Source organism: Pezoporus flaviventris, unplaced genomic scaffold, assembly GCF_033815535.1.
Source record: "Pezoporus flaviventris isolate CSIRO_AGI_PZ_B2104156 unplaced genomic scaffold, CSIRO_AGI_Pfla_v1 ptg000006l, whole genome shotgun sequence".
NCBI lineage: Eukaryota > Metazoa > Chordata > Aves > Psittaciformes > Psittacidae > Pezoporus > Pezoporus flaviventris.
The window spans coordinates 11,264,931-11,278,240 of NW_026892554.1; the positions used below are offsets into that span (position 1 = coordinate 11,264,931).

Sequence of the window (13,310 nt, forward strand, 5' to 3'; positions counted from 1 at the left end):
CAATAATGCTCCTTTTTTCAGCTTTAATGTAAGCCTGTTTTCTTGCCAAATTCAAATCCTGCCAAAATTTAGCCAAAGATGTTTGCTCAATTGTGCAATATCTTAAGTTTATATCCAACAACTCTTTGCAAAAACAATTGTATCGTGTTTTTAATGTTTACAGGCATTAACAATATTTAAAGTAGAATTTTACTGCTGACACTCTCGTGTTTTACAGTAAATTACCTTAGAGAGGGTTTTTCCATTAGCTCTTAGTGTCACGAGTCCTGCACAGCACACCAAAGCACTGGAGCTAGAGAGACCAGAACTTGGAGGGATGGTTCCATCTAGCAGACAATTCATTCCAGTTGGGTTATTAAGACCAAAATGTTCCTAACAATGAAAAAATAAACAATCTCAGTTTCAAGAACAGACAGGCTCAGGCTTGCAATTATCTGATACTTAGAAAGAGAATCGTTCAGCTGAGCTGCTGGAACCAAGGACCTGCTTCTGGTATAAGCAAAATAAAGCAAAATTTTCATTCTATTCCTTAAGAGCAAACCCAGTGATAGGGCTTTGCCAAATATATGTCTGCAATTCCTGTACACAAACATATATGAGCTAACAGAACTGTACCCCAAGCAGAATTCAGTATGGGCTAAACGCCCAAGAATTTACGAAGCTTTGTGGGTGGGCTCTGCTCTAAACTGCCATGGTGACAGTACCTGAGGTTACCAATCACTTTCTACCCTACTTTTGTCCTGTTCTCCACAGCTCTTCACTTAAGGCATCCTAAAGAGCTGAAGGGCCACTTTATGCTTCACTTAGTGGTATCAGGGAGCCGTATCACAGTGATGAGGAACTAGTAGCTATGCAGCTGTACTGAAATCCAGATCCTCTGATCTCACGAAGCACCCACAGGACTGACAATGAGAAAACCACAATGGTACTTGAAGGACACTATGCCTTAGGAAGCACAAAGACATACCTACCAGCAGCAGTGGTCTCTGTTGTGCTATTTTTAGAATAAAGTTGAAAATATTTTTACATAATAATGGATATCAAAGATTACACATTTAATCTGAAGTCATAAATCCTAGTGTACATACTCTTTTAATTACTCTTTTGTTGCTCTGTCCTTGTATTTAGAATCACTTTAATATAAATTTCTCTCTGTTGTTAGTTTGAAATAAACATGCAGTACTTATTAGAAACTCATTGAATGTATATGGGGGGTATATGAATAGCTACATTCTGATACAGATTTGTATGTCAATAAACTATGTGCAATGTGAATAATCATAAAAGTCAGCAGTACTTCCATAAAGAAATGCCTGCCTTCCAAAAAATTCCTACTACTTTCCCTGAAAAGCTTCAACTGTAAATACCAATGGTAGAGATCAGCAAACACAAAGAGCCTCCTTTAAAGTCTTTTGCCATCATTTAGAATTATTTTAAATTTCCGTTTCTCCAAGTATAAGGGAATTCATACCTAAAATACTATTGCTGCCCATGCCCCTTCATGAAGAACACTAGACAGGCTTGTTCAAAAACAGAAAATGCTTGAGTAACCAGAAACTGATCCACAGTTTCTGGATCGTCTTGAATGTGAATCAGGCTTGCAAGCTTATCACGCAATGTTTAAATAGAAAACGTACTTCAGTTTCAAAAATGAAAATGGACTTTGCCAACTTCTGCAATAGTTCTGTCCCAAAAGGATAGCATGTTCAACTTAATATAAACAGATTATCCCGCTGGACCCTCTGAGTACTTGTATTTCAGTGTTTCTTAAGTCTGTAACATTTATGCTGCTTTTCTGCCAGTGCTAGAGTTTGCAAACCTGCTCTGCAAATTAACCTTCAAGTATGAAAGCTTGTCCTTAGGAAACAAATCTCAGTAGCAGACTGCAAAATAAATAAAGTCAATTGGTCATGCTAGCCTTAATGTAAGAAAGGATATACTGTAAAGAGACCTAATCTATATCTCTACAGTCAATGCAATTTAAATGCCTGTGTTACTGAGCAATACAAAATTGAAAATACTTATGTTACTGCAAACCTAAGTAATTTACTGGGGTCTAAACACATGGATGATGGTCTCTTTAGGAACTGTGGATTGTAATAAAGTGATTTGTGGCACTGATTGTTCCACATATTGTATTTTGAAGACTCCTGTGGCAGGTTTGAGGCAGGCTTTGTTGGTTGCCCGCAGTCCTTATCTGTGGTATCACCCTGTGAGGTGACCTAGATGGCCTATCCTCAGGCAAGCTTCATGTGCTTTAAAAAGCACATTTACCCACAATTTTGGCTGGCTATGGTGACCTGTTCCTGACCTAGCCCACACTGTTTATCCCAACTGCCCTTCCAGAAAAATCACTGGATTGCCATGGAGCTCAGAAGTCATCATATTTTTCCTCAAAGAGCCATGAATCACCTGCAAACAGCAGGTGAGATTTATAGGAAGCCTCAATTGAGTTCAGGCTGCCTCCCAGGACAACAGCAACATCAGCACTTGGTTTTCACAAGCCATTCAGTTTTCAAGTCAGTCTGGAGACAGGCTAGCTCATAAAGGAGAAGATAAAGCTCAGGAAAATGTCTGTTCAGTGTTCCTGCCCTTACCGTAAGTGTGCTGTTTCCTGCATAGCTGCACTCTTAACTCAGGAAATTTTGAAAATCCCATTCAAATTCCACACACTGAAATGCTGGATGAGTAATGATTCTTACTGGAATATTTCTTCTCTATGCTGTTTACCTACTTTTTACACTTTCTTTTGCCTACTGTATGAACCACCTTCACTCTGTTGTTGTGCCCAAGTTGTAGATTTCCAAAATTAATGGAGATTTATGCTTTTTAAAATGCTTCCATAGGAAGAAAAAGACTAAAACAGGATCTTTGTATCCGGACAGACTAAGCCCCCAAACCTTTTTGAATACAAATTCTAGTTAAATGATTCAATTGGAAAGCATCCTTTTTAACTTCAAACTACAAAAATACCATCTTGATAATGAGTTTGGTAATGACTGTACTAAATAATTGTTATTGCAATTTATGTAATAAAAATAGTGCTCTGCAGATATTGTAATACAAAGCCACTCATAGTTCCTCTTCAAATGTTAACATTAAAATACTTAACTGTATGTCATGAAAAGCTATAGAATGCAGGGAAGTACTTTGAAGGTGAATAGGTAGGCTTGTTGTATTTTACTTCCACATAATTTCATAAGTGAAATGGATTTGGCTTACCTGAATACCCTTCAGTCCACACAGGAAGTAGTTATGCCACTGAGGTTTGGTTTTGTTAATCTGAATGTTATTAACACTAGTACTGAAATCCCTGCAAAAACAGAAAAACCTTGAGGCTTTAACTTGTCAGTAAATTTAGTTTAAAAAACATGGCTTATTACTGCCACCTGCTGATGAACAAAAGCATTCCGATGTGCATTTTTTCTGTGCCATGTTTTTCAAGGGTTTTTTACAGATCTTTATGAATCAAATCAGTAAGGATATCTTAGCTGGAAGCATAAGAATTTTTTGCTTAAGCTATTAAGCAAAATTAAATAAATTCAGAAAGACAGCTACCTTTGGCAACCTTAATTAAGGCAGCATGCTTTCCATCATGTGTGTATGTTCTCTTGATCCCTTAAGAGAAGTGAGTATCTAAATAATCCTATTTGTCAAACCTAGAAAGAGATAAATACACTTCAGGCTCTCTGGTAATCCCTGCTCAGGAATTCATCTTTATTACCTTTGCTCTGCATGGCACTTCGCTAGAACAGGCCTAATGCTGCAAAATTGTATTATTTATGTTACATGATAAAATAATTTAGTTTAAAATAGTTTACTTCTTTCAGGATAATTCTGATAGTGTTCTTTCTACTCCATCTTCATTTCAAAACTACGAAAATGGTAAGCCTGAGTGTTATTAACAAAGCTAATGGTAAGACAGGTGCTGCCAAAATGGAGTGATGCACAGTGGCCTCTGAAGAGTTCATCACCAAGAAGTGTAGATTGTTCAGAAGTCTATATAGTTGAATGCCCAATAACTGTATCTGCCTGATGTCATTATAGCAGATGCTCAACACACAAAGAGGAGAGGCACTGAGAAAGTCAAGAAAAGCTAACAAAAAATATTTAAGAATTACAGGCTAAGCTGTGCTTTACAAGGCAAGGTCTGCCAAACAGCATGAACAGAGGCAGGTGAATTCCCTGGGAATATTTAGGTGTAATGGGAATAAAAAACTTTCAAGAAATTAGGCGGTCTACAACTTGTAAGAGGATGGAATTTTTCGGGTTTTGGCTAGTCCCAGTCTATATCTGTAAATAATGTGGTGGGTTTATGTTTATCCAAAGCAATATTGCAAGTCAATACCTGTAATGAATACTAGTGGGATGTTTTTATTGGTATGAAGAAATAGTTATTTATTATAATATATAAAGCAACTTCACAATAATATAATTGTCTTCAAATTATGGGTGAAAACTTCACTTTATTCTGGTGCAATTAAAGGCTGAAATTTTTGTGTTATGCAACCCCCAAACCTAACAACCATTGTAAAAACAGCCCCACAATCCTGCATCCTCTTCCTATGGTCTAATGCTAGCTATGCTGTAGTGAGTTACTCCGCTTGTACTACCAGTCTATAACGTATTCCTAGCTCAGTGTTATGTGACAGATCATACACTCTAAGTATCAACTCAGTATGACCATTCTGTCAGTTATACATTCAATTTCAACATTCAATATTGTGCAGAAATAGCAGAGATTGCTGTCTTTCAATCTGAACTGTTCAAAATAATGTCACTTACAAGATTTTATCGGCAATGCAGCATCAAAGAATTGTGCAAAGTTGGTGTCAGGCATTACTGGGGTTTTTAGAGTAACACAAAAGATATGAAAGGGAGTTTTGAGATTACAGTACAAGGAAAGTTTTGAGAATAGCTGTAAATTCTACCTATTGGAAATTCATGTGTATTTAGAACAATATCCCAGAGAATAAACCAACATTTTGCTTATGGCTTTTAAATATAATATTAACAAAACCCCATGGAAGTACTTGTAAAATACTTGTCAAAAGTAACAAAGATTTTAAAAACCCTATGTTTGCTTACAACTGTTTTCTTCAACAATTCTATATTATTTTAAAAAAGGAAGGTTGATGGAAATCAATACATAAAAGTGCTTAATACAAATCAAATTTGAAGTCCCCTTTCCCCCAGGAAAGTTCTAAAATATATTATCTTTGTCATTCTTTTTGTATGATCAGACAAACTAAAACCGCAATGAACAAGAGGACGTATACTACGATTGTATTTGCTGGTTCTCAAGATAAAATAATGACTTCTTAAAATGCAATTTGCTCATTTCTGCAATCTTCTGGTAGAACATCAAAGAAAAATTGCCTTTGATTTTGGCATGTTTCATATGGACATCATTCACACAAGCACAGACTGTGGAATTGTCAAGATCCCCAGATCTTTATGCTTAATCTGTAAATGTTCAGGCTTGCCTTCAATCCTCCCACTGGAAAGTAGATAGTTTGCTCTCAGGACTTCATACTAAAATAAAAAATTGTGGAAAACATATCCATAAAGTAAAAATCTCAGATATTGTCTGTTCCAGCCTTACTGTTCTAAAGGATTCTTGGGAAAGCTTGCCCCTGTTTTAAGGCTAGGTGTAAGCATTCCAATTCTCCATGATTAGATTCGTTTTTGAGTAGTGTAAGAAAAACCACCTGGCTGAGGTGGTATTCACTGCTCCTTATTTTTGAGAGAACAGTTTGGTTCTTTCTCACAGAACCTCATTGTCTTTCCAACTTGGTTTCTCTGCTCAAGTCCTCTGGGGAAAAATAAAATAAATCTGAGGTTTTTAAAAAAAGATTTTCCTATTTTGCCACAAGATGGAAACTGATTGGTCATTACCAGCCTCTGGTATTTCTGAAGGTATTTTGAGAAGTATCATGTCTGATATTCTCTGTACAAGTATTTCTCAATTACAGAAATGTCATGTGAAGGAGAGGTATCAGGAACTTCAAAAGACTAACTTCTGAATACCATTTTAGCCCAAATAACATAAAAGGCATCTGATCAGTTGGGGTGATTTATCATGAAAAACACATGGGTGCTTTTCCTTGCAACCTGTTCTCTGTCCTGGTTTTTGTAAAAGTTAATATAAACTATTGAGGTGGAAGAAGGCTACAGAACTGTTAAACATTTTACCAGTTCACAAAACATGAATGAAATAAGAAATAGTGATTCTGTGGAGGCTTATAGTTCTTGGTCACCAAAGGCTTATATATATGCATTCACCACAAGCATAAATCTACCAGTGCAACATGATCGGAAAGAAGACACACTGTCAACAGTATTGTTATGTGGTGTAGCATTCAAAGTGTTGAAAAATATTCTTTGTTATGAAATTATGGGAATGTTTCAGCTTTGTTTTTAAGCAATAGTGTCTCAACAAAACAGAAATGCTTAATGCTGTATTCTGAGACCTCTGCTTGGTTTATGGTTTAAAACATATGATTTCAAACTGAAAACAAGGGCAGATACAAAAATACAGTGACTACGCCTGCAGCCTGAATTCAAAGGCTGTAATTCTAGATCTAGTATGAACTATGTACCTTAGGAGAATGCCATTTCAATTGCAATGTAGTGTGCCAGAGCTCAAAGTTCAACTAAAAATGTTCACCTTTATTACTGGTTACTGCTTTATTTAGTATCCATTATGACAACCTTTCCTAATCAAAGCTATTATAATTCTGGAACTGTTCTTGCAGAATGGTTTTGCAATACAGCTTAAGCCTGTTGAGAAGCTGCTATTGAAGAAAGGGGAAGGTCCCACTCACATCTTACAATTCCTTTCCCCGATTTCACCACTGCATGTTCCCACTGTTTACCCTAAGTCAGCTTTAGTGCTGAGTGCATGGCAATTCAATTCATTAAAATGACACGAAATTAACCAGGCAAAAAAAAAACAGTGTGAATAGTGCACTTTACTGTAAGATCAAACAAGTACTACATGTGGTAAAAGGCAAAGGGTGAATCAGTGTTAGAAGCAGGGAAAGGGAGACCACGGGTAAAAGAAGCAAGCCTTTTTGCAGTGACAAACTCTGAAGTCAGCCCAGCTATAATGGGAAAACATACACCACAAAGTAATTGAAAAATATTTGAGTATTTATACTTATCACAGAAGTAAAAAATCAGCTGCCTTAGCCACAGGCAGCAGCTCAGAACATGTTCTTATAACAAATTGAGCTTTAAGCAGGAATACATGCTCAAATAGTTGGCTTAAGAAAAATAGCTTCAACTATGTTTATGCTGATTCTGATTTTTGTAAAATGCCCACAAAAGTTCATGTGGATGAGTGAACTCATCAGAACTGCCATGCAACTACACAAATAACAGTCTGTTACAAGGAAGGAGGCAGAAGAATGCGGCTGAAGTTGAAAAGAATGGTGGGATTATTTCCCTATGTTCTGCACTTGTGAGACCATAGCTGGAATACTGCATCCAGTTTTGGAGTTTCCCAATACAAGAAAGACACGGCAAACTGCAGGGAGTCCAGCAGAAGGCGATCAAGACAGTTACAAAGGATCTCCAAAGGTCCCTTCCAACCTAAATTAGTCTACAATTCTGCAAACAAGCAGCTGTGGAGGAAGTGGAAAAGATGGAATACAGAGGTTTTTAGCCAGGACTGTTGCTAAAGCTGTTGTATTGTGAAAATACAGCCCCAGGTTCTCCAGAGCAGGGGAGTGTTAGCTTACATATGCCCTAATTGATTACAGAACATTTCAATCCCTTCTCCAAGAGAAACTGAACTGGTGCCAGTTATAGGAATTACATCAAGAAAGATGAGCTAAAAGAAGGGAAGACAGGATTGCACTTTTACAAAGACTGAAAAATCAGAGGCCTCACAAGAGAAATCTGAACAGGTGAGAGACAAAACTAGCAAACCTATTGCTCTAAACTAATATGCACAGCATAGAGTCAGTGGGATTCCATCTGCTTGTATCGTTCATTTTACACAATTAAACTCTATATTGCAATGGAAGCTTGTCAGATCTCAATTGCATAAGAAGATCCATCAGGATTAGTGAATAAACAAAGTAATTACTTACAAATAAAGAGAATTGGTATTTGCCAGGTGCACAACTTGAGTTTTTACAGGCTCTACTGCAATCAGTATATCTTGTTCTATAGCCATAGGGAGCACAGCATAACCACAGTAGTCTATATGTTCTCCTACCAAAGAAACAGACAATTAAAATATTTTGGAATAATTCTTCCTAGAATAGCAGTAACAAGGCTGCTCCAGAGCTTCGGTGTTGGTTGCTGTATGAGACAATTTTTGAGTAGAGGCTCAACTCTTTATTATTTATTGGAGTGTATTTCCCCTATTTCATAGTATTGCACAAAACTTTGGTTCTTGCTTTAGTGATTTTATCTACTGCATCTGTTTGTAGATCTGCATGTTTTAATACTGGCTAATAAAAAATGAAACCCTCAAACAACACTACATAAATTATTGTCCCGTAAAGAGAACAGACACATTATTTGTGCACTGTTGTGACAGTACAAAAATTCAGTCAAATCAATTGCATTTAACTGATGACTGGAAGAGATAAAGGCAGCATATGACTCCTCATGTGATCTCTGCTCATGTGGATGATTCCCCAGTCACTAGATAAGGTTTGTGGCTGAATTTTTCCCACCCCCATTGAATTTCTAGACCTTTATCCAAAAAAATTATATTTAAAAAATCATTAATATAAGTGCATACAACACACATGGATTGTAGTAAACATCCTCCCTCTTGGGAATAATTCCCACTTAGCACATGCTGTCTACTTATATGGTATGTTCACATAACACCAAGGTAAAAATTATCATTAATTGCACAATGGACTAATTAATTTTTAAAACTCTGTTTTGCAGGATCCTTTTACTTAAAATGTCTTCAAATGCGTAGGGTTACTTTAAGAGTATACAAGAAATTGAGCCCTAGGGACAGCACAGTCCTAACATGGATAGAGAAATCTCAAAAATAAGGTTACCACAGAAATACAAGTCCTAAATACAAAATAATTGTGTTTCTCTAGTCTGCCAGTGAATCACAACCAACTATTCTAAGTTCTGTAGATACATCTCTATAGAAGAGTCAGGAAGAGATTATGATAGAATCATTCCATGCTTTATCATATGCATTGCTGTGTGGCTGGTTATATTTGGTAACTTAAATGGACAAAAAAAAAATGTACTAAGTTCATTCGTGGATGCCCTGTTCAGCAACTACTTTAGGTTACATTTCCAAAGCCTTTAAAAAAAAAGGTATCCAACCATCAGCTGGCAAGAAGTCACTTCAATTTTCAAAACTGTCACTACTGTCTATAATTTTTTTTCCAAAACTGATATTTGAGTGTGCAGTTGCTCATAACAAGGTGTAGTAAAAGCCAGTGAAGTATTGTATTTTCCATTTATCTTACCTTATAAAATTAAGCCTAATAATATTTGAATTCTACGTTTTTAACTACTAGACTTCCATGATGGCAGATAAAATAAGAGTAATTTTTCCCTTTTACCTATTAAGTTGACTCGCCCTGGCGCACGAACATAAAACTTGGGAGCTGATCCAAATTTTGATATAAACATCTCCTTCAGCTTCTGCAATCTGAAAGAGGGATTAGAGACATTTAGAAAGACTGTATTTGCATAAAAGTCAGGAAGTTTCAATGTTTCTCAAAGTAAATTCAAATTAACTTTTTGAAATACACAGTTTTCTGTTACATCAGGAGCTACATTAAGCTCTTTATTTTTGCTCTTCGATTACATTAACTGTGACCAAGAAGACTAGAATATTCAGATTAATAAGAAATATGTATGTTCACTTGAAAAGGATGGAAGGTGACTTATTTAAAACTCTTCAGCTCTGTAAATCTGTTAGCCATTGAGGAAGAATTTGTCAGTGTGGACCAGTGGCTCCTCTGTGGCACTGGGATTTGTCACACACACACACAAATACTCCCTTCAGAGTCAGAGCTGACTGTACCAGGCCAGCGCAAACTCATTTTCCTCTAAGTTTTAACTTTTATCAATTTCCACATTAGACACTACCCTGTTTTTGTACAACTGCGTATACAGAGAACTAAAGTTCCAAACCTCAGATTAACCCTGCTACTTAGTATTTACTCTACAGGTTTACAGCAGCAGTTCCCAGAAAGTTCTTCAGGTTTTCCATTCGGAAGTGCTGGACATGCTGTGAACTAAAAGTTCCAATGCAAAGTAAAACACGGCATATTGCTGTATTTCCTAAGACTGTAAAGGTATCTAGCTTCCACCCTGTGTTGGCAAAGTTGGGATGGTTTAGTGTGTCATGCAGGAACAGGGATGAACAAAGACCTGGAAGAGACTGAGCCATTATCTTTGTGAAGCATAAGAAATTCGATAGCGATTCACTTCAAAACTACCTTAAAGCAATTTAGGTTGCGCACTAACCCATTAACTTTCATTACTGTAAGCAGCAGACTAAAATGATGAAAAAGCACTAAGAATACAAGAAAAATAATCTTTAGAATGGGACTTACAACATTTCACTGGCAAACGCTGTTGGCTTTCAAGCATGTAGCCAACTAAATTTATTTTTTTGGGTTTTAGGCTATGAACAAGAATCTAGTAACAGGAACCGTGCTAAGGTTTCTACGTTTAGTCTAAAACTTGAACTGGAAGTCTAGTTAATGCAAAGTGTAAGTAAACAGCAACAAGAAACAGATGTTACAACATTTCACAGTCAATTATTTAGTTGTACTTCTTTGTAAAAGCTGTGTTATTGTCCAACTGCATATATCTGAATGGGTATTTTTGGGGGGTGGGTTAGATGGAAAACTACAAAATATTATTTGTTGTGATTTTTTTTTCCAACAGATCTTTCAGTACTTTTCCATTGTGGTGCCCAGTAACAAAGCTGCATTAGGTCCCTTTATAATTTCCCCTTCTTATAATCCCCCCTAGTATTGACTGGTTTATCCCTATTCCAATTAGCAGAAGCAGTTTCTGCCATTTCATTGTACAATCTCTTTTCTAGATCACATTAATACTATTATAGTCCAAGGGGGAAATCTGTTGGCAGAATTTTAGGTGTTAACTTTATTCCTTTTTGTGTCAGTATTTAGAACACTTCCTTGTTTCACAGATATTTTTATAGTGGTGTTGGTACCAAGAGACCAAGAACAAACAGTGCAGTCGTAGGGGCATGTTTATCTAAGTGCCGATTGATCTCTTTTGAATGTGGGTTTTACAAGCAGGCCTGATGAAAGGCTATTTACAGACTTTGGCCTTGATGCTGCAACTGGCACGCTGCATTTTAAGCACCTACATCAAAGATCATTATCAGAAGTGTTAAGCAATGGCAGGCATCCTTCCCAACTTCACACATCCACGTCTGGAATTACCGGACTCATCCTTGCCTCGCGACTGTCACCGTGCAATCACACTGAAGTGACACAAATGGAAAAATCACCAGTGTTAACACAGGTAAAAAGGTTCATTTGAACCATCTGTGCATCCTACTTCCACGCACCCAGTGCAGCTCCATGGCGAAAGTGCATGCGTTGGCACGTGCTGTGGGCGTATCAACGCAGAAGCAGACCTACGGTGTTCCAGGGAATGGCATGGACATTTCTTTTACAGCCAACAGGTTGAGAAGATAATCGGTATCCCCAAAAATGTGGAAAAATAACAGATGCTCGAAGGAAAGCCGAGTGAATCGTGCCTCCTGCCGCCCCGGGGGCACTGTGCGAGGGGCTGCGGGGAGCCGTGTTCCCTGGGGAAGGGGCGGGAGAAAGGACCCGGCCGGCCGAGAAACCGAAGTCCGCCCGGGCCAATGTGGCTGCGGAAGGGATGCTCCCGGAGCCACACAGAATGCAAGCGTCACCCCGTTTGTGTGGAGGCGAAACAAAACAGCACAGGTCAAAACCCCGTCACCTCAGACCAGGAGCACGGGCACGGACCGTCCCACCTGCCCTTCCACCTCCCCTGCCCGCCTGCACACCGCCCGCCCGGGCATAAACCCGCGGACTTCCGCGTCCCGCCTGCAGACGTGGCCTCTCGCTGCGGGGCCGGGGTCGCGGGGTAGCGACCCACCCACCTGGGCTGCTCCACCAGCTGAACCGGCAGGGTGGCGGGAGCCTCCGCAGCCATGGCGGCTCCCCACGCCGGCTCCCGGCTGAGGCGGGCAGCGGCACGATGCGGTGCCTCCGGCTGGACCCCGGTCACGGGACAGGCAGACACCGTCCTTCCGGGCGGCAGAGCTGGCAGCCCGGCCTCCTCCCCGCCCCGGCGCCGGTGGCAGGGCACGGGTGAAGCGCTCAGCCCCAGGCCCGGCTGGCAGGCACACCGGCACCCCGCAGCGCACACGCTGTGGGGCCGCTCAGCCTTCAGCTCCTCGCCCACCATGGCCCAGGCGTGACACGAAAGCCGCTTCGACACGTGAAGGGAAGGGTTTTTCCTTTAATCCTGTCAGAATTCAGCAGGCAACAGCGAGACTTCAAAGCCGATGCGCGGGGCCAGGTGTAGCCGCCCCGGGTTGGCATCGCCCTCAGTGCCGCTCGCTCGACCAGCGTCTGTTCCCCAGAAAACCACGATAATAATGGAAGCAATGAACTGACAGTGCAGTCCCCTGCGGCGGTATCCACCCCCTTGGTTTTCTTATCTTTCTGGTGCGTGGTTCTTCCAGCCTCCCTCAAACAAGCAGTCTCGCAGCTCCTCTTCACCCCTCAAGGTTAATGGCTGCAGTTACTCTGAAGAACTAAGCTTTTCAAATGCTCATTGTATTTTGCTATGTTAAAGCCTCTAGAATTCAATTTAAGAAGCTTTTAAGTGCTTGGACTGAGAGAAGCATAGTGACACTGAGATGTCACTGTGGATTTATGTGTTTTTCTGAGGTAAAACCCTCTCCCGATTTGTGTGTTTGACGGTGAAGAAACCAGGTTTTTAAAGAACTTAGTAGCCACAGGAAGACGAAAGAAAACCCACGCCATTAGAAAACCTGTAATAATATAAAAAGGCCACCAAAAGAACAATCTGAACACCCAACAAAACACTGTGAACGTACAAGAACCAGGGGCCTCGTGTTTGTGGAGAGGCAGAGCTTGTCTGCCGGGTGTTTTTCCCCAGTTGAAGGTGGCAGCAGAAATTACTGTGTAAAAGCCGGTGTTTTGTAAGGGCCGTGGCTTTTACATTTAGGCAGTTCAAAACTGCTGCTGCGGTATTGTTGGTGTATAGCAGCGCAGTCCCGGTAAGTTGTTCGGCGGCACCAAGGGGCGCGCAGCCTGCCC

At 39.6% G+C, this 13,310-nt stretch overlaps 1 protein-coding gene and 1 long non-coding RNA gene across 2 annotated transcripts in view; one reads left to right on the forward strand and one right to left on the reverse strand.

Annotated features, from left to right (window-relative positions):
* Nucleotides 1-3,201, forward strand: part of LOC133265956 (uncharacterized) — a 119,662-nt gene extending 116,461 nt beyond the window's left edge. The window contains exon 6 of the long non-coding RNA XR_009742195.1: nt 2,347-3,201. This is a non-coding gene — a long non-coding RNA (uncharacterized LOC133265956). The remainder of the gene's footprint in view (nt 1-2,346) is intronic.
* Nucleotides 1-12,798, reverse strand: part of GALK2 (galactokinase 2) — a 49,145-nt gene extending 36,347 nt beyond the window's left edge. The window contains exons 1-5 of the mRNA XM_061446896.1: nt 12,122-12,798; nt 9,561-9,649; nt 8,100-8,223; nt 3,223-3,313; nt 226-372 (exon numbers count right to left, since the gene is read on the reverse strand). Coding sequence (XP_061302880.1) covers nt 226-372; nt 3,223-3,313; nt 8,100-8,223; nt 9,561-9,649; nt 12,122-12,429 — 759 coding nt within the window. The 5' untranslated portion in view covers nt 12,430-12,798. The remainder of the gene's footprint in view (nt 1-225; nt 373-3,222; nt 3,314-8,099; nt 8,224-9,560; nt 9,650-12,121) is intronic.
* Between the last annotated feature and the right edge of the window lie 512 nt (nt 12,799-13,310).